Source organism: Carcharhinus amblyrhynchos, chromosome 15 (assembly GCF_965287045.1).
Source record: "Carcharhinus amblyrhynchos chromosome 15, sCarAmb.v2.hapA, whole genome shotgun sequence".
NCBI lineage: Eukaryota > Metazoa > Chordata > Chondrichthyes > Carcharhiniformes > Carcharhinidae > Carcharhinus > Carcharhinus amblyrhynchos.
This window is the reverse complement of record NC_137338.1, coordinates 63,596,176-63,615,876: the sequence shown is the minus strand read 5'-3', so window position 1 is coordinate 63,615,876 and position 19,701 is coordinate 63,596,176. Positions and strand designations below refer to the sequence as shown.

The following is a 19,701-nucleotide window of genomic DNA, read 5'->3' as shown; positions in this document are numbered from 1 at the left end:
CGACATGGATACCATCATCACACGTGAGAATACCATCCACCAGGTACATGGTAAATACTCTTGCAACTCGGCCAACATTGTCTACCTGATACGTTGCAAGAAAGGATGTCCCGAAGCATGGTACATTGGGGAGACCATGCAGACGCTACGACAACGGATGAATGAACATCGCTCGACAGTCACCAGGCAAGACTGTTCCCTTCCTGTTGGCGAACACTTCAGTGGTCACGGGCATTCAGCCTCTGACCTTCGGGTAAGCATTCTCCAAGGCGGCCTTCACGACACACGACAGCGCAGAGTCGCTGAGCAGAGACTGATAGCCAAGTTCCGCACACATGAGGACGGTCTCAACAGGGATCTTGGGTTCATGTCGCACTATCTGTAACCCCCGTGACTTGCCTGGGTTTGCAAAACCTCACTTACTGTACTGTCTGGAGACAATACACATCTCTTTAAACTGTGATCAGTGCTCCTACCACTCACATTGTCAGCCACTTCAGGTCTTGAACAGCAGGTTAGGTGTAAGGATTCGCATTTTAATCAGTAATCTCTAAACTGTCTGTGCTTTATATGCTCTGTCTGAGGCCAGAACTCTCCATTCACCTGACGAAGAGGCTGTCCCCTCGAAAGCTTGTGAGAATATTATCAAATAAATAGGTTGGACTAAAACCTGGTGTTGTCAGACTTTTTACTGTCATTAGCCAGCACCAGGTCAAGTACAGCCTCTCCTTTCGTAGGCTTATCCACGTGCTGAGTCAGGAAACCCTCCTGAACACACCTAAAACTCCTCCCCAACCAAACCCCTTACTCTAGGGATATTCCAGTCGATGTTTGGGGAATTAAAGTCTCCCATCATGACAACTCTGTTATTACTACATCTCTCTAGGATCTGTTTCCCTATTTGCACCTCGACTTCCCTGTCACTATTGGGCGGCCTATAGAAAACACCCAGCAAAGTTATTGACCCTTTGCTGTTCCTAACTTCCACCCAGAGACTCCGTAGACAGACCCTTCACGGCATCCACCTTCTCTGCAGCCATGACACTGTCCCTGATCAACAGTGCCACACCGCCACCTCTTTTACCCCCCTCCCTGTCTTTCCTGAAGCATCTGAATCCCGGTACCTGAAGTACCCAGTCCTGTCCCTGAGACATCCAAGTCTCTGTAATGGACACCACATCACATTCCCAAGCAGCAATCCACACCCTAAGCTCATCTACTTTGTTCACTACGCTCCTGGTGTTAAAATAGACACACCTCAGACTCTCAGTCCATGCAGTTTGAATGTCTTGTTAACATAAACTCCCCTGCTTGGAGCACCAGCTGCCTGACTTGCTGAGCCCTCAAGCAGCACTCAGTAAAGTCTCCCACCCTACTCCACAGCCAGAACAATGGAATATCTGTGTGTCTGGAAACAGCAGCCCTATCAGCATTCAGTAAGATCTCCCATCCCATCCCACAGCCAGAACCATGGAACATCCCTGGGCCTGAGGACAGCACTTCCAGAACTCCCCACCCACCCAGAAACTTTGCAGGTCCTGCACTCCAGCAGCTGCAGCTCCGTAACACTTACCTCCTTTCTCGTCTTCAGAGCTGCCATGCCAGGTCCCGACTTTTTGTAGGGCAGTTATAAATGCCACCAGCATGAGGTCACGCTGGAGAGGGGCGAGTTGGTAGTGGGGAGGTGGATTTGGTCGCGAACCCGCTAATTATATGTAAAGGTGTTAAAGCATGTAAATTGCTGCCATGTGACTCTGTTTGCGCTTAAAAAAAACTTAGGCTGGGAGATGCACAGAGGTCTGGTCATCTCTGATTGCCCTGGACTGCAGTGCTAATAGAATCTCACTACAGGAAGGATGCGGAAGCTACTGAGAGGGGGCAGAGGAGATTTACAAGGATGTTGCCTGGATTGGGAGGCATGCCTAATGAAGATAGGTTGAGGGAGCTAGGTCTCTTTTCCCCGGAGAGACGAAGGTTGAGAGGCGACCTGATAGAGGTTTATAAAATGTTGAGAGGAATAGATAGGGTGGATTCTCGGAGGCTATTTCCCAGGGCTGAAATGGTCGCTACGAGAAGACACAGGTTTAAGGTGCTGGGAAGCAAGTACAGAGGAGATGTTAGGGGTAAGCTTTTCACTCAGAGGGTGGTAAGTGAGTGGAATCGGCTGCCATTGGTGGTGGTAGAGGCGAACTCGCTGGATTCTTTTAAAAGACTTCTGGATGAGTATATGGGATCTAATGGGATTGGGAGTTACAGATAGTTCTAGGGCTTGGTAGGTATAGATGTGATTGGTGCAACTTGTGGGCCGAAGGGCCTGTTTGTGTTGTAGTGTTCTATGTTCTAGAACAGTGTAGTGGGCTGGAAGAATTGTCCTCCATTGACAAGCTTCAGTATTGCAGTCAGGATAGAGTGATTTGATCAACTACCTATCAATCAGGCAGTGTGTATGCGTAAGTTTTTGAGAGACTGTAAAATTCTTCATTAAATTATTGTTGCAAACACTATGAGTTTGAATCTACTTTGGTAACCTTGTTACCTTCAGGACAACTTGCATTGGAGGAATTCGAGATTTCATAATTCTCAGGATCAAACTTAATGAATTCTCAGGAATGCGGTCTTACACATCTGAATTTTAAATATCAAATAATTATGCTTGATATGTTTCAGTCATTTAAAACAAGGATTCTGCCTTTCTGGTTACAAACATTACATTAATTAAGATTGGTTTAGCAAAGCATCTGCATCTCTTTGATGGTGACTCTAGTTATGGTTCATGTTGGAAGTTGCATTTTCATTCTGATAGAATGATTTGGATGAGAAAGACTGCATCAATTGACTGATCCTAAAATTTGAAATGAGCATCTTTACATCAGAGAAGCCATGACTGTATATTTAAAAAAACTGATATCATGTCCTTGTTCAAAAAATACAGGAATCTCTGAAAACAATTCAAAATAATAGCCCCACACATTCCACTATTACGTCCTATCCTACCTTTAGATTTTTTTTTCAACCTACTGTTTTTTCAAATACTTTAACTAAATTTTAAAAATTGATGTGTCTGCTATCACATTAAACAGCTTCAAGGAAATTCATTAAACAGGCAACCTGGGTGAAGTCTGTTTGTATTATCCGTTCCTCTTTTGAAGAGCTGCTAGAAAGCAATCAGATCCTTAACTTACTCCATACAAGATAGACACTGGAAAAGTATTGTTAAATGACAAATAGGTGAGCCTCCCCCAGCTTCACAATCCATTATAAATACCATTTGAAAGCAATGAAGACTTACAGTTTGCGATTTCTTCTTTTTCTTTTTTATTGCTCTGAAGAAACCTTTTCCCTTTTCCTTGGTTTGCTCAGGAGGGTTTATGTTAAGATTCTCTGTGCTTTTCCTGAAATTAATAATACTCAATATTTATGTTCACATTTAAAAGAAATATCATGATGCACATGTGAATTGGATAAATCACTGGATTGTGTTACCTTAGGAGAGGATAGGTGGACTTCGGCATGAAATTGGTCTTTGCCAGCAGTGCAAAACAGGTTTGTAGCAAATCAGTAGCTGATTTTTCATTTCATGCAATCTTTTTTCACTGAATAATAGTTCACATTCTTTGGGAAGCTTGTTTCCTGATATTACCGCTCCTTTTACTTGAAATTAAAAGTATCGGCAATATTTTCCTAGTTCATGAAAAATGAAAACTGGTACAATGTAAAGAACCTGTCTGATGATTCGTTATGAACCCATTTATGCTGCTGACATAGATAAATTTCACCCCTAAAAATGTTACTTTTTTTCTTAAGTAATCAAACTGTGATAGCTTTTATATTTTGACAATAGCTAACCACAAGATGTTAGCCACAAGGAGAGTGCAAGAGGAGGACACCAGGACTGCAATCAGCAGCAACTAATGCTAAACACCAGGGGAGAAACGCAACTTTTTTGGTTGGTAAGAAAGTGCTGTTAGCGAGGGTTATCAAGGAGCTGAGAATTAGAAAAAGACGTTTTTAAAAAAGACATACATTTAAGAAACACAAGCAATAGGGAAATAACTGAAGTTTTAAAAATATATACTTTTATTGATTTTTTTTTCATCTTATAAAATTAAGGCAACTAACTCTCAAAGATTAGTTCAAGACAGCAAGATCATTTTCAAACAAGTACATGTAGAAAGACAGAAAAAAAATGACCAATCCAATTGGTTCAGATTATTAATTTTATCCAGTGCCTACCACCACACAAGTAATAAAAGGATATATCAAAGGATGGAGTGGGGGAGAGGGGTGCTGGTGGTGGTGGTGGTTAATCAACATAATAAGAGTCAGCCACAATTGGTTCAGCAGTGCACAACCAAGCTCACTGGAGTAAACTAGGCAAGGTGGAACCCAGAACTTTAAAATAAGTCTCCTACACTTTACAAAATGTATCCAATTTAGCTCAAAGTAAACAAGTCAAGAATTCTATTGGTGTACATTTCAGAATGACTTTATGTCAATTCTGAATTGACTCATTTCTACTCCACAAACAAAGGATGCTCCAAATATTAGGATATTGCATTACCTTTTCCCAGTTGCATTACTGATCTTTTAGTCTGGGAGACCTAGAATCATAAGCATGGGATCAAACTCTCAGGCCGTATCAAAGATCGTCTCAAGCTCTTTGTGAACAATGAACCAGTTGGCTTTATTGTTGACGCAGAACCAACAATGCAGGTAATCTCGCGCTCACTTTGCACTTTTGGCACAACAAGGATATGAAAGGATGAAACCTGTGGCAGGTTGGAGTAACATGCAGGTGGTATAATATCTTAAGCTGAGATTCTTTTGTTCTATTACTGACTGAAATTTTATTAGCACATTCTCAAATATCACTCCATGTTACCTCATCAATATTTACTATGAGGTCTCTCTCCCAAGACCACAGTATGTCCAATGTATCACAAGATCTAGAGCATCCAGTGCTGTGAAACTTACTAGGTACGTGCTTGGACTCCATCGATAGCTGGATATTTTCCACCAGGCAAACCTTACCATTAAAAATAGTTGTCTTATTAAGGATAAAGTCTCTAAGTTGCAAGTATCTAAAAAAGTAGTATTTCAGAATACCAAACCATTGATGCAGCTGCTCAAAAGATAACGGTGCTTCCTAGTATCTCTCCTGAACGGTCTGGCCCTAATCTTTAGACTATGTCCACTAGTTCTAGAATTTCCAACCAGTGAACATAATTTATGTTTATCTATCCTGTCCTATCCTGCTAATATTTTGACAACTTCAATCAGATCTCAAAATTCTAGAGAAAACAGGCCTAATTTGTATAATCTATGTTTATAATTAAACTCTTGAAGTCCAGGTACCATTCTTGTAAACCTATGCAGAACTCCCTCCAAGGCCAATATATCCTTCCTATGCAGTGCCCAGATCTGCTCACTGTACTTCAAGTGGGGTCTAACCAGGGCTTTGTATAGCTGCAGCATTACTTCTGCATTCTTATACTCCAGTCCTCTTGACATAAAGCTGATCATTTCATTAGCCTTCTTGATTATTTTCTGGTTCTGTGCATGACATTTTAAAGACCAATGTACATGAACCTCCAAGTCTCTATGAATATGTACTGTATTCAACCTCACACCATCTAGAAATACTCAGATCTATTCTTTTATGGTCCAAAGTGAATAACCTCACACTTGCATAGTGGGACTCGTAGGATTGCCCTATCAATGTGATAAATATTGTAACAGGATCAATTAAGAGACGTAATTACAGGGGATATATTCAACAATTACCAAAGAACTGCAGAATTTGATATTAAACAGAATAGTCAGTGAAATTCACCTTATGGCTCAGTCAAAGGATTGCCCCGTCATCTGAAAAAGCGCAGTATAGATCAACATGAGGGAATAATCACAGTGGGCGCAGTCCAGGATTAACAAGGAGCTGCCTGTGAATTGAGATTCCAAATCACTGCCTTTCAGGGATTCTAAAAAAGCCACAGTTTTTGAATGTGGAAGATGACCCTCTGTATAGCAGGATAGTGCAGGGCATACTGAATTCCAAAAGCCTTCAAACGCTTCCTGACTACACCAAAGCCTTTGCATTTTTGCTGCATTGCTGCCAAGTTGTCCTGGAAGGAGGAGATTTTTGCCCCATAGTACAGCCAAGTTTCACCACTCTTCATGGCCTCCAAAACTCTCCAGCAATCCTGAAGCTTTAGAATGCATAATAACAGTCCTGGATGTTGGTTGCCCCTGTGCCTTCAGGATAGGATATGATGCGCCTCTTCAAGTTTGATCCATCCTATTTTCATGTCGAGGTTAAAAAAATATGGTAGCCAGCCTTCAAAAAAATCTAACTCTAAGTCTGCCTTCAGAACCCTCTGGAAAACTGATCTCATGGAATTTCTATCTCTGGGTCTGATTTTCCACATCCGTCTGGATATCTGACATACCACGCAGCTGGTTCTTTAAGGGTTGCAGCTGAGCCTCAACTGAATAAGCGGATTTTTGAATTAAAGATTCTATCTTCCGCCTCACTGAGTGTCTTGCGGGTATTCTGCAGTTCATCCAAGTGAGCATTAATGTTCTGTGTCAAACTATAGTTTGTCATCTATAACTTTGTCATCCAGTTTGTCATCTATAACTCTGATAATGTTTGCAGTCATCTCATGCAATGTCTTCAACAGCACCAGACCCAGGGCTTCACCCCATCCAGGTCCCCATGTTAAGGGCTGGAGTTCTGGTCACTACATTACAGGAAGGACGTGATTGTACAGGAGAGGGTGCAAAGGATGCTGCCTGGGCTGGAGAGTGTGAGCAATGAGTAAATATTGGGCTGACTAGAGCTCTTTTCCTCAGACAACAAAGGTTGAGAGGGAATCTTAGTGGTCTATAAGATTAGAAAGGGCTTAGATAGGAAGGCACTTTTTCCATTAGCAGAGAGGTCAAAACCAAGGGGCATAGATTTATGCTAAGACTTAGAAGGCTAAGAGGGAAGTTGGGAAGAAATATTTTCACCCAAAAGGTGGTGGGAATCTGAAATTCACTGTCTGAAAGGGTGGTTGAGTCAGAAACTCTCATAACATTTAAGAAGTATTTAGATACTCGCTTGCACTGCCACAATCTCCAAGGCTATGGGCCAAACACTGGAAAATGGGATTAATATAGTCAGATTTTTGTTGACTGTCATGGACACAATGGGCTGAATGGCCTCTTTCAACACCATAAACATCTATGAATTGAAATAATTACATTCTGCAATTTATTGTCTCAATTTAGTGTATGTGTGCAAAGTGCCTCCTTTTCTTACATAATTTCTAATATTGAGATGAACAGCATAACAAGCACTAGCTCTTAATTGCCTTAAATATTACTTTGTACAAAACACTAATCGAAAGGAAAATACTCAGTGTAACACAAATATTATGCTTCATGGGCAACGTGTCAATGCGGGAGGTGCAAATATGACATAATTCAACAAATAATTCAAGGCTAAATTAAAAAAAACTAACATCTTATTTCCTCAAAAACTAACCCATATATATATTTTGTAATATACACAAAACTGAACTGTTACCCCCTCCTCCCGATTTCAGAAGTGTGAAATCTACTAACTGTGGCTAAGACTGGGAAATGAATAGAATGACATAAATTGGATCAACTTCTGTTTAAGATGCCTACACCAACACTGTCAATTTCTAAATTGCTGCCTCTGCAAAATGAAAATAAAGCTAACTTCAAAAAGAGAATTTAGTGTTTGTTGTCAAAGGTTATGAGGAGAAAGCAGGAAAGTGGAACTGATCCACTTCAGATCAGCCATGATCTTATTGTATGGCGGGGCAGATTCGAAGGGCTAGATGGCCTACTCCTGCTCTTGTTTCTTATGTTCTTATTCCAAGCAACTGACTTCATACCTTGTTTGCTCAATAGAACATAGAACATTACAGTGCAGTACAGGCCCTTTGGCCCTCGATGTTGCACTGACCAGTGTAACCAATCTAATGACCCTCTAAACTATTCCAATGTTATCCATACACCTATCCACTGACCATTTGAACGCCCTTAAAGTTGGCGAGTCCACAACTGCTGCAGGCAGGGCATTCCATGCCCTTACTACCCTCTGAGTAAAGAACCTACCTCTGACATCCGTCCTATAATTACCTCCCCTTAATTTAAAGCTACGTCCCCTCAAGTTAGCCACCACCATCCGAGGAAAAAGGCTCTCACTATCCACCCTATCTAACCGATCATCTGCACCCGATCATCTTGTATGCCCCAATTAGGTCACCTCTTAACCTTCTTTCTAATGAAAATAACCAAGTCCCTCAGCCTCTCCTCATAAGACCTTCCCACCAAACCAGGCAACATCCTGGTAAACCTCCTCTGCACCCTTTCCAATGCCTCCACATCCGTCTTATAATGCGGTGACCAGAACTGCACGCAATATTTCAAGTGCGGCTGCACCAGAGTTTTGTACAGTTGCAACATGACCTCACAGCTCCGAAATTCGATCCCTCTACCAACAAAAGCTAACACACCGTACGCCTTCTGAACAACCTTATCAACCTGGGTGCCAACTTTCAGGGATCTATGCACATGTACACCAAGATCTCTCTGCTCGTCGATACTACCAAGAGTCCTTCCATTAGCCCTATATCCTATACTCCTGTTACTCTTACCAAAGTGAATCACCTCATACTTTTCTGCATTAAACTCCATTTGCCACCTCTCGGCCCAGCTCTGCAGCCTATCTATGTCCCTCTGCAAACTGTAACATCCATCCTCACTGTCTACAACTCCTCCGACTTTGTTGTCATCAGCAAATTTACTAATCCATCCTTCTACACCCTCATCTAGGTCATTTATGAAAATGACAAACAGCAGTGGCTCCAAAACAGATCCCTGAGGTACACCACTTGTAACTGAACTCCAGGTTGAATATTTCCCATCAACCACCATCTTCTATCAGCTAACCAATGCCTGATCCAAACTGCTAAATCACCCTCAATCCCATGCATCTGCATTTTCTGCAGTAGCCTACCACGGGGAACCTTATCAAACACTTTGCTAAAATCCATATACACCACGTCAACTGCCTTACCCTTATCCACCTCTTTGGTCACCTTTTCAAAAAACTCGATAAGGTTTGTGAGGCACGACCTACCCTTCACAAAACCGTGTTGACTATCCCTAATCAATTTATTTCTCTCTAGATGATTATAAATCCTATCCCTTATAATTCTTTCCAAAACTTTGCCCACAATAGAAGTAAGGCTCACCGGTCTATAATTCCCAGGATGGTCTCTACTCCCCTTCTTGAACAAGGGGACAACATTTGCTATCCTCCAGTCTTCTGGCACTATACCTGTAGCCAATGACGACATGAAGATCAAAGCCAAAGGCTCTGCAATCTCCTCCCTAGCCTCCCAGAGAATCCTTGGATAAATCCCATCTGGCCCAGGGGACTTATCTATTTTCATACTCTCAAGAATTGCTAACACCTCCTCCTTATGCACCTCAATCCTGTCTAGTCTAAAAGCCTGTATCTCAGTATTCTGCTCGACTACTTTGACTTTTTCCTGCGTGAATACTGACAAAAAATATTCATTTAGTGCCTCTCCTGTCGCTTCAGGCTCCATGCACAACTTCCCACTACTGTCTCTGACCGGCCCTAATCTTGCCCAAACCAATCTTTTATTCTTGACATACCTATAGGAAGCTTTAGGGTTCTCCTTGATCCTATCCGCCATGAGAAGTCTTCTCATGTCCTCTTCTAGCTCTTCTTAACACTCTCTTTAGCTCCTTTCTGGCTAATTCGTAACTCTCCAGTGCCCTAACTGAGCCTTCATGTCTCATCTTTACATAAGCCTCCTTCTTCCTCTTCACCAGAGATTCAACTTCTCTAGTACACCACGGTTCCCTTGATCGACCACTTCCTCCCTGCCTGACAGGTACATATTGATCAAGGACTCGCAGTAGCTGCTCCTGAAATAACCTCCACATTTCAGTTGTTCCCAGCCCCCGCAGTTTCCTACTCCAACCTACGTATCCTAAATCTCGCCTAATAACCTCATAATTACTTTCCCCCAGCTATAACTTCTGCCCTTCGGTATATACCTATCCCTTTCCATCACTAAGGTAAACGTAACCGAATTATGGTCACTATCACCAAAGTGCTCACCTACCTCCAAGTCTAACACCTGGTCTGCTTCATTACCCAGTACCAAATCCAATGTAGCTTCACCTCTTGTTGGCCTATCTACATACTGTGTCAGGAAACCTTCCTGCACACATTGGACAAAAACTGACCCCTCTAACGTGCTTGAACTGTAGCTTTTCCAATTGATATTTGTGAAGTTAAAGTCCCCCATAACAACTACCCTGTTACTTTCGCACCTATCCAGGATCATCTTTGCAATCCTTTCCTCTACATCTCTGGAACTTTTTGGAGGCCTTTAAAAAACTCCCAGCAGGGTGAGCTCTCTTTTCTTGTTTCTGATCTCAGCCCACACTACCTCAATAGACAGGTGCACATCAAATGTCCTTTCTGCCACCATAATAGTCCTTGGCTAACTATGCCACGCCTCCCCCTCTTCTACCACCTTCTCTGCTCTGACTGAAACAATTGAACCCCGGAACCTGCAACAACCATTCCTGTCCCTGAAATGGCCACAACATCAAAGTCCCAGGCACCAATCCAGGCTACAAGTTCATTCACCTTATTGCGTGTGCTCCTCGCATTAAAGTATACACACTTCAACCCACCCTCCCACCTGCCAATACTCTGCTGCGACGTAGAAACCTTATCCATGACCTCCCTATTCTCATCCTCCTGTACATTGGAGCTACAATTCAGGTTCCCATCCCTCTGACTACTGTCAAGAACTTAGGAAAAAAGGTAGGAAAGGTCATTCTGCCCCACCATTCCATAAGGTCATGGCTGATCCGACTGTGACCTTAACACCACTTTCCTGCATGCCCCATAACCTGCATGACTTCCCTTGGAGATCAAAAATCTGTCCAATACAGCCTTGAATATATTCAATTACCCAGCCTCCACTGCTCCCTAAGGTAGTGAGTTCCATTAACAACTCACAGAGAAGAAATTCCTTTTTGCCTCAGTCTTAAAATAAGGCAGACTACTCGGCATTGATCTTAGCACCGAAGTGACAATGGTAAATGCAATGCTGTTGACCGTATAGTTCTCCTTACTAACACCTGGAGGCTTATGGCCAAATTGGGAGAGCTATCCCACAGACTACTCAAGCACCAGCCTAACATAACCTGTAAGGTATGATTCTATGAATAGGACTTATCCCAGACACCACCATCACCAACTCTGGGTATGTCCTATCCCACCTGCAGGACCAACCCAGTAAAGGTGGTGCCACAGTCAAGAGGGAGTTGCTTTGACAATCATCAACATTAATTCCAGATCCCATGAAATCTCATGAGACCAAGTCAAACATGATAAAGGAAAAACAGGAACTCACCTACAGCACCTTCCAAACCCATGACCACTACAATCTAGATCAAGAGCAGCATGGGAACACCACCATCTGGAAGTTCACCTCCAAGCCATACAGCATCTTGATTTGGGAATATATCACTATTCTTTTACGGTCACTGGGTCAAAATCCTGGAACTCCATCCTTAACAGTGGTTTGGGTGCACCTACATAACAAATGGACTGCAGTACTACAAGGAGGCAGCTCACCACCGGGCAATTAAGGGCGGACAATAAATGCTGATTTAACCAACAATACCAGCATACCATGAATGAATAAAACAAAACTACCAACCCACTCAGCTTATGAATCAATACTCCCCCATGTTAAATTTCAAATGGAAAAAGCACCGAGGGTAGTAACAGCACAGAATGTATTCTGGGTGAGACTTCAGTGTCCATCAAGTGTGGCTCAGTAACAGAAAGTCTCACCAGAGTACATTCTATGCACTTGCCACCCTCATTGCTTCTTCCAATTATGTTAATGTGGCCAAATGGGCCATCTAAAATGGCGTTTTGTAAAGCACTCTGGGACAATTAGGCAAGAAACTAAAACGACAGACTGCAGTTTAAAGACAGAGACAAACAGGCTGCAACCCTGACGAGTGAATAAACAGGATATGGGTCATCTCCAAAATGAAACGGACTTGATAGTCACACTGGGTTGTTTTATCTCCAGGATGAAAGAGACTTTCTGGTCACACTGGGTTGTGTACCAGACAGAAGGGCACCGTGAACCTGTATTTAGGAGGGAGGTATGTGACCTACGTGCCTCCAGCACCTACAGACATGGCCATTGGGGACACACCAGAGATCGGTGTGCTAGCATCTGATTGGACTCTTATTGGTCAGGGTGATCAAGTCCTAATCAATTGATTGGCAATTGGCTAAAATGGGGCATGAAACCAAACAGGATATAAAGGGTGCTGCACAACCAAGAATCTTTCTCTCTCTCTGACCCCACGAACGAGCTATAACAATGGTGACCATCGCCAGTGAGAACCAGCATGAGGACAGCCACCACGCCTGAGAAGGAAGGAAGGAAGAACAGAGCCAGAGTACCAGACCAGACCAAAGGACCAGACCTTGCAGACAACTATCGAGACCAGCACACAGATAAAGGCCAATATCTGCTTGGGTACTTGCCAGTCATGCAAAGTTAAGTCAAGGGCTTGATTTGGACTTGTATTCTGGTATTTTTTGTAAGATAACTTTTGTTGTTCGGGTGGGTGATTATTGATTCTGTGGGTTTAAATAAATATTGGTTGTACTAATAAGATGTCTTCTCATAGTTATTTGTCCACCGTATAAGGGTTAAAACAGACGGTGCGGCAGGCAACAGTGGCGTCCCTGGGTGGGCTCGCTAAGAAGTAACTTTGTTGCTCCGATATCGAACCCCGCAGAATGAATATTGAATGGTTATTTAAAATTCAGAGCTGACATGTGTAAACTCCTTATTGGACAAATAACTTGCTTTCGAGAAACTGTTTATTGTGCATGCATTGTTGCTAACAAGGAGGATAGGGTAAACTCTGTAGGTTTGTATTAGAGCCTACATGGATTAGGACCGAACACAGCCTAAAGCCGTACCCGCAGTCTGATCAACTCGTTAAATATAGAATGGCAGGAAACAGTATAGAGACAGAGAAGTGCCCCATGTGGGGAAAAAAATCAGGGAATATATTAAGAAGAAAGTGTGGCCCCTATGGGCAGAATCTTGTGCCAATACTGAGATGGGACTGGGATCCCTAGGGCAGATTTTGAAGTAAGGCTAGTCAAGGGGAAGGGTGAGCTCTACTGTTGACCATGAGGCAAGGCTCAAACCTAACTCTGGAGTAGAGAGGGGGTGTTCATCATATCCATGATACCAACTGACTTAGAGGGACTGATTGGTAAATTAGCAGGCACTGTACCCTTTCAGTCACTTCTTGTTCTCCTGGGACTACGCCCAGAGAAATGGGTAGAATACTACAGTGAGTTTTTGGATCTGGGATCTGTGAGTCAGAGATGTTTTAATGAGAGAAACAGGCATAAAGGAAAATGTTTGTTGAAACTCAGTAAAGTTATTGTGACTATTAGTTTAGAAGAGTCACAGAGTGAGAAATCAGAAAAAATGAAGTTAAAAGATGAGTTAGAAATTGTGAGAGATTTAGTTGAGAAATTAAAAGAAGAAAATAAGTAATTTTGTGGAAAAGTAGATACGCAGGAACAAAACAATGAGGTAAATATATTGTCTATGAGTCAGTTTAAAGTACATCAAATTAATAAAAAGAATCCAAGTTCTGATTACTCCAAGTTCCAGCAGGAGATTAATCAATTAAAATCTCAGTTGTCAATGCAGATAAGGATGTTGTCTGTGTTTGGGAGAGTTGAGTCAAAGAACAAAAACAGCCCAGGAAACAGGCCCTTCGGCCCAACGAGCCCGCACCGCCATTTTAATATTACCAGTCCCCCCTCCACCCATGACCCTTATCTATGCTTATGACATTCCACATTGAGGGAGAACTAATTTAGGGACAATTTATTACCTCCAATCAGCCTAATAGCGCATCTTTGGGGTGTGGGAGGAAACCGGAGCACCCGGAGAAAACCCACGCAAGCACGGGGAGAATGTGCAAACTCTCACAGACACTGACCCAAATCCATGTGTCTGCACAGCAAACAGTGATAGTCACTGAGCTGTCGTGTTGCCCAGCACCTGGTCCAGTTTAAGCGTACACTAATGACATGAAGTACTAGGCTGCTCTTGAACATCCAAGAGCAGCCCCTTGTACGACCCATCGCGTGTATGCCCCTCGTTGGACAACAAGGCGGACCGACTTAAAACCTGTTAATTAAAAGAGAAAAACATTAGTACCATTCCACATCCTCATACATTACCAGTAACGTCCCAATACTAATGAACCTTATTTAAAACAATCTCCTATATCCTTCCATCTCCAACTCACTCACGTGCCTGCCTAAGTAACTCTTAAACAACTCCAGCGTGCCTGCCTCCACCACCTTGCTTGGCAGAGCATTCCATACCCCCACTACCCTCTGTGTGAAAAACCTCCCTCTAATATCCGTGTTATACCTCTCCCCCATCACCCTAAGCCTGTGGCCCCTTGTACTGTGCGTTTCTAACATAGAGTAAACAGCGGTAAGCTATTTCCTATCTATACCCTTCATAAACTTATATACCTCTATTAGATTCCCCCTCAGTCGCTGTCTTTCAAGGGAAAACAGCCCCAATTTGCTCAATCTTTCCTCATAAGCCAGTCCTTCCATACCAGGCAACATCCTGGTAAACCTCGTCTGCACTCTCTCCAAGGTCTCCACGTCCTTCCGGTAGTAAGGCGACCAGAACTGGACGCAGTACTCCAAATGCGGCCTAACCAACATTCTATACAACTGCAACATTAGACTTCAGCTCTTATACTCTATACCCCTTCCTATAAAGGCTAACCTTCCATAAGGTTTCTTCACAACCTTCTCCACTTGTACTGCCACCTTCAAAGACTTGTGCACTTGCACCCCCAGGTCCCGCTGTGTTTCTATACTCTTTATAGGTTTACCCTTTATCATATAACTCCCCCCTACATTATTCCGGCCAAAATGCATTGCCTCACATTTGTCAGGATTAAACTCCATTTGCCATATATCTGCCCAATATACCAGTCTATCTATATCCCGTTGTTTTGCCAGACACTGCTCCTCACTGCCTGCCAATCCAGCCATCTTAGTGTCATCTGCAAATTTGCTGATCACTCCATTTACTCCCTCTTCCAAGTCATTTATATATACTACAAAAAGGGGTCCCCGTACTGAGCCCTGCGGCACACCACTAGTGACAGACCTCCAGCTAGAAAAGGACCCTTCCACTACTACTCTCTGTCTCCTCTTACCAAGCCAGTTCTCAACCCATCTAGATACCTGGCCACGTATCCCATGAGCCTTAATCTTTTCAACCAACCTACCATGAGGGGCTTTATCAAACACCTTAGTCTGAGGGAGACGGTGTTTATGGATTGGGTTGTGGATTGTATCAGGAAAAGAATGCCCATTTTCCACGTGGCATTGACTGGGGACCCCCACCTCCTTTTCCAGAAGCACCTGATTCCACAATAAGTTTAGAATTTGCCCCTGGGAATTACCAGGAGATGATGTTGATTGGGAGACAATGAATGTTTTAAAGAATCTCAGTACTGTATATAGTTCTGAATGCAGACTTAACTGTTCCCATCAATGGATAGTCTTGCGTTATTAGAAAATGTTATGCCCATGAGCCCCATTAAAACAGATCATGTGGGGTAAGGAGCTTAAACCCTCACTAACATCACAAAGAACCCCAAGTTGTCCTTTTTTTTTGAAAGGAGGGGAGTTTGCAGTGTGTGTTACAGAATTTTGAGAGAAAGGAACTATGTTCTCTCAACTTACTAGGGAAATATTATAAATTAATTGGCAAGATGGAAAACTGATCAGAGAAAACCTAAGGTTGAGCTAATACCTTGAATAGTTTTGTATTTCAGTGTGTTTGTGTGGTCTGGTTGCTTGTTGAACATAGGTGATTGTTGTTGCATTAGATTGAGAGCAAGAGTTGTTAAATGTATTTGTTTTTGTGGAGTACTTATTGCGGGCAATAAATGCAATGCTTTACACTTTGGTTTAACTTCAAAGGGGCTGAGGAAGTGTTAAAACAGTTAAAATTTAAGTATGAGATTTCTTGAATTTACTTCTGTTTTTAAGTTTAATTACAGTTTGAAAGAAAGAAGAATGAAGATGACCGTCTTAATCTATTTTCTTTCAATGTTTTATTTTCATCCCAGTTTAAAATGTTGGATTTGAATGAAAGATAATGTGGAATGCATATTGGAAGCTTCCATGTGTGTCTGTGTATGTTTAATAAAGTGGTTGTTTCGATGTTTTTGTTATGTTGTTTGCTTTAATGTTTTAATGTTCTTCCTCTAAGTGTGATTTTACAACAGTGGGTTTGATACAGAGTTTAAATACAATTTAGAAATTGGATTGGATTAAATTGAAATTAATTTTTGGAATTTTCTTCATCTTTTGAGTATAATCAATGGCCATGATTGTGCTTAAAAGGTATAGAATATAAATACATAAATAATATGTATATATATGGGACATTGCTTTGAACACAAATTTTGGAAAGTAAATTGAAATTTCGAAATCAAAGCATGTAAATTGAAATTTGAAACAACCAATTTGAATTTTGAATAATCCTGTGTTCAAATTTTGTTAAGAAAGGAGTTAAACCTTGGAGGGAACCATGTGCTCTTTACTCTATCTTGAAGAGATTGTGACATCACCACATTGGAATGTTTTATTTCTTGGGTTTTCTTAACCAGCAGAGATTTCACCATCTTCTGTTCCTAATTTGGCATTAAAAAAGTATATACATTGGAGGTTGTAAATTTTATTTTTGTTTTTAATTTGACAGATTTTGAGACCAAATTAATTCATTTGGCTCCAAGCCAAATGTATTTTTTGTGTTTTGTTTTAAATAGATGGCTTGTGAATAACAAGCCTAGCAGCTTCAAGATTCCAAGATTGTTTATCACAACCTAGTGATAATTGAGACTTGAAGAGTTTGGCTCATTCAGTTTTTCTCACTTGTTAACTTTCAAATTAAAGTGATTGGTTACGCTTAAGTGTTACGGTTTGTGACATTTAATTGCTAGGATAAATTGAGTGCACAAAATAACCAACTTATAAATGGGAAGTTGCCTAAATTCTAAAGAAGTAATTAAGTTTAATTTTGACAAATAAAGGGTAAAGGAAAGAGAGTCTGTATGGGTTTTGTGTTTCAAAGAGGGATGCATTGAAACATATTCTCAGTCTGTGATGTAACTATTTGAATGTGAGATAATTTTACAAAGTAATATCTGTTTGTTTTGTGGCTTTCTTATACTGAGTAAATATTATCTGTAGTAATTCTCATGTTTACATGTAAAGTTTTTGTTCGGTTCAATGCATGTAAATGCTAATAAATTGGGAATTAATTTTTCTGAAAAGTTAAGGGCTCTGGAGAGTGTCAATGCCTTTACAACAGACAACATGATTTTTTCTAAATGGTGTTTAGAATATGTGATTGCTTGTATTTGTAGAGTTGTTGTCTGTCACTTTTGGAATATCTTGTAGGAATGTATTATTACTATGCACGTCAATACCTGGGCCTTGCTTGACTGTTGAGTGACTGGGGACAGATACTGGTCCTGAGTTTGTGATTCATCACGCTTCGCATTCAGGATCAAAAGGAGGGGACTGTGGCCAAACGGGCCATCTGAAATGGCGTTTTATAAAGCACGCTGGGACAATTGGGCAAGAAACAGGCTGAAGTTTAAAGACAGAGACAAACAGGCTGCAATCCTGATGAGTGAATAAAGAGGGTCATCTCCAGGGTGAAAGGGACTTGATAGTCACACTGGGTTGTTTCATCTCCAGGATGAAAGAGACTTTCTGGTCACACTGGTTGTGTACCAGGCATAAGGGCACTGTGAGCCCTTATTTAGGAGGGAGGTATATGACCTATGTGCCTCCAGCACCTACAGACATGGCCACTGGGGACACACCAGAGATCTGATTAGACTCTTATCGGTCAGGGTGATCAAGTCCTGATCAATTGATTGGCAATTGGCCAAAAAGGGGCATGAAACCAAACAGGATATAAAGGGTGCTGCACAACCAAGAATCTCTCTCTCTATCTCTCTCTCTCTGACCCCACGAACGAGCTACAACAATGGTGGCCATCGCCAGTGACAACCAGCATGAGGAGAGCCACCATACCCAAGAAGGAAGGAAGGCCAGAGCCAGAGTGCCAGACCAGACCAAAGGACAAGACTACGCAGACGACTACCGAGACCAGCACACAGACAAAGGCCAATATCTGCTTGGGTACTTGCCAGTCACGCAAAGTTAAGTCAAGGTCTTGTATTGGACTTGAATTCTATTATTTTCTGTAAGATAACTTATTGTTGTTCGGTGGGTGATTATTGATTGTGTGGATTTAAATAAATATTGGTTGTACTAATAAGATGTCTTCTTGTAGTTATTTGTCCACCGTATAAGAGTTAAAACAGACTATGTGGCAGGCAACAGTAAACATGTAAGAGTGCTGGTGCATCAGCTGCAGGACGGTAGGATGTAACTCTGTGCTACAGAACCACACTTGATGATGGACACTAAAGTGTCATCCAGAGTACATTCTGTGCTCTTGTTACCGTCAGTGTTTCTTCCAACTGGAGTTCAATATGAAGGAATACTGATTCATTAGCTGAGGGATCAGTAGGTGGTAATCATCAGGAGCTACCATAAGACTTCATGGGGTTCAGAGTTAATGTTGAGGACTCCCAGGACAACTCCCTCTCATTGGTATAATGTGCCACCACCTCTGCTGGGTCTGTCCAGCCGATAGGACAGTAAATACTGAGGGATGGTAATGGTGGTGTCTGGAAAATTGTTTATAAGGTATGATTCCATGAGTACTACTATGTCAGGCTGTTGCTTAATTAAGTCTGTGGAACAATTCTTCCAATTTTCACATAAGTGTCCAGAAATTAATAAAGAGGTCCATTATCAATTGGGCTTAGTGTGCCAGTGTTCTTTCTGCTCAATTTCAAGTGGTCTGCCTGGTTTCATTCTTTTCTGATTTTTGGTTGTTGCAACTGAGTGTCTTGTTAGATCATTTCAGGAGGCATTTAAAGTCAACCACATAGCTGTGAGTCTAGAATCTTATCTTGGGTAGACCAGATAAGAATGGCAACTTTCCTTCCTGAAAGGACATTAGTGAACCAGAAACGTTTTTACAACAATCAGTGACAGTATCATGGTCCCATTACTAGGACTGGACTTGAATTCCAGATTAATTAATCAATTGAATTTCACCAACTGCCATGGTGGGATTTGAACCGCTGTTCCCAGAATATTATCCTGGGCCTCTGAATTACTAAGCCATCATCTTCCCTGATTCCAATCAGTTTTATTATGATTTTCTAAATATTCTGCTACTATTTCCTTAATGATGTATTGCAGCATTTTCCCACTGACAAATGTTAGGCTAACTGGCCAACAGATTCATGATTTCTGTCTCCTTCCTTTCTTGGCTACAGGTATTAGATTTGTGCTATTCCTATCTGCTGGAACCTTTGAAGGATCTAAGAATTTCAGAAGATCACAACCAATGCACCTACTGTTTCTGC

At 41.7% G+C, this 19,701-nt stretch overlaps 1 protein-coding gene across 5 annotated transcripts in view; it reads right to left on the bottom strand.

Annotated features, from left to right (window-relative positions):
• The window catches only part of LOC145353369 (cyclin-dependent kinase-like 5), a 208,296-nt gene that overhangs the window by 29,453 nt on the left and 159,142 nt on the right, over positions 1 to 19,701 (bottom strand). For all 5 annotated transcript variants that reach the window (XM_080204064.1, XM_080204067.1, XM_080204066.1 and 2 more), the window contains one exon: positions 3,290 to 3,392. In XM_080204064.1, coding sequence (XP_080060190.1) covers positions 3,290 to 3,392 — 103 coding nt within the window. The remainder of the gene's footprint in view (positions 1 to 3,289; positions 3,393 to 19,701) is intronic.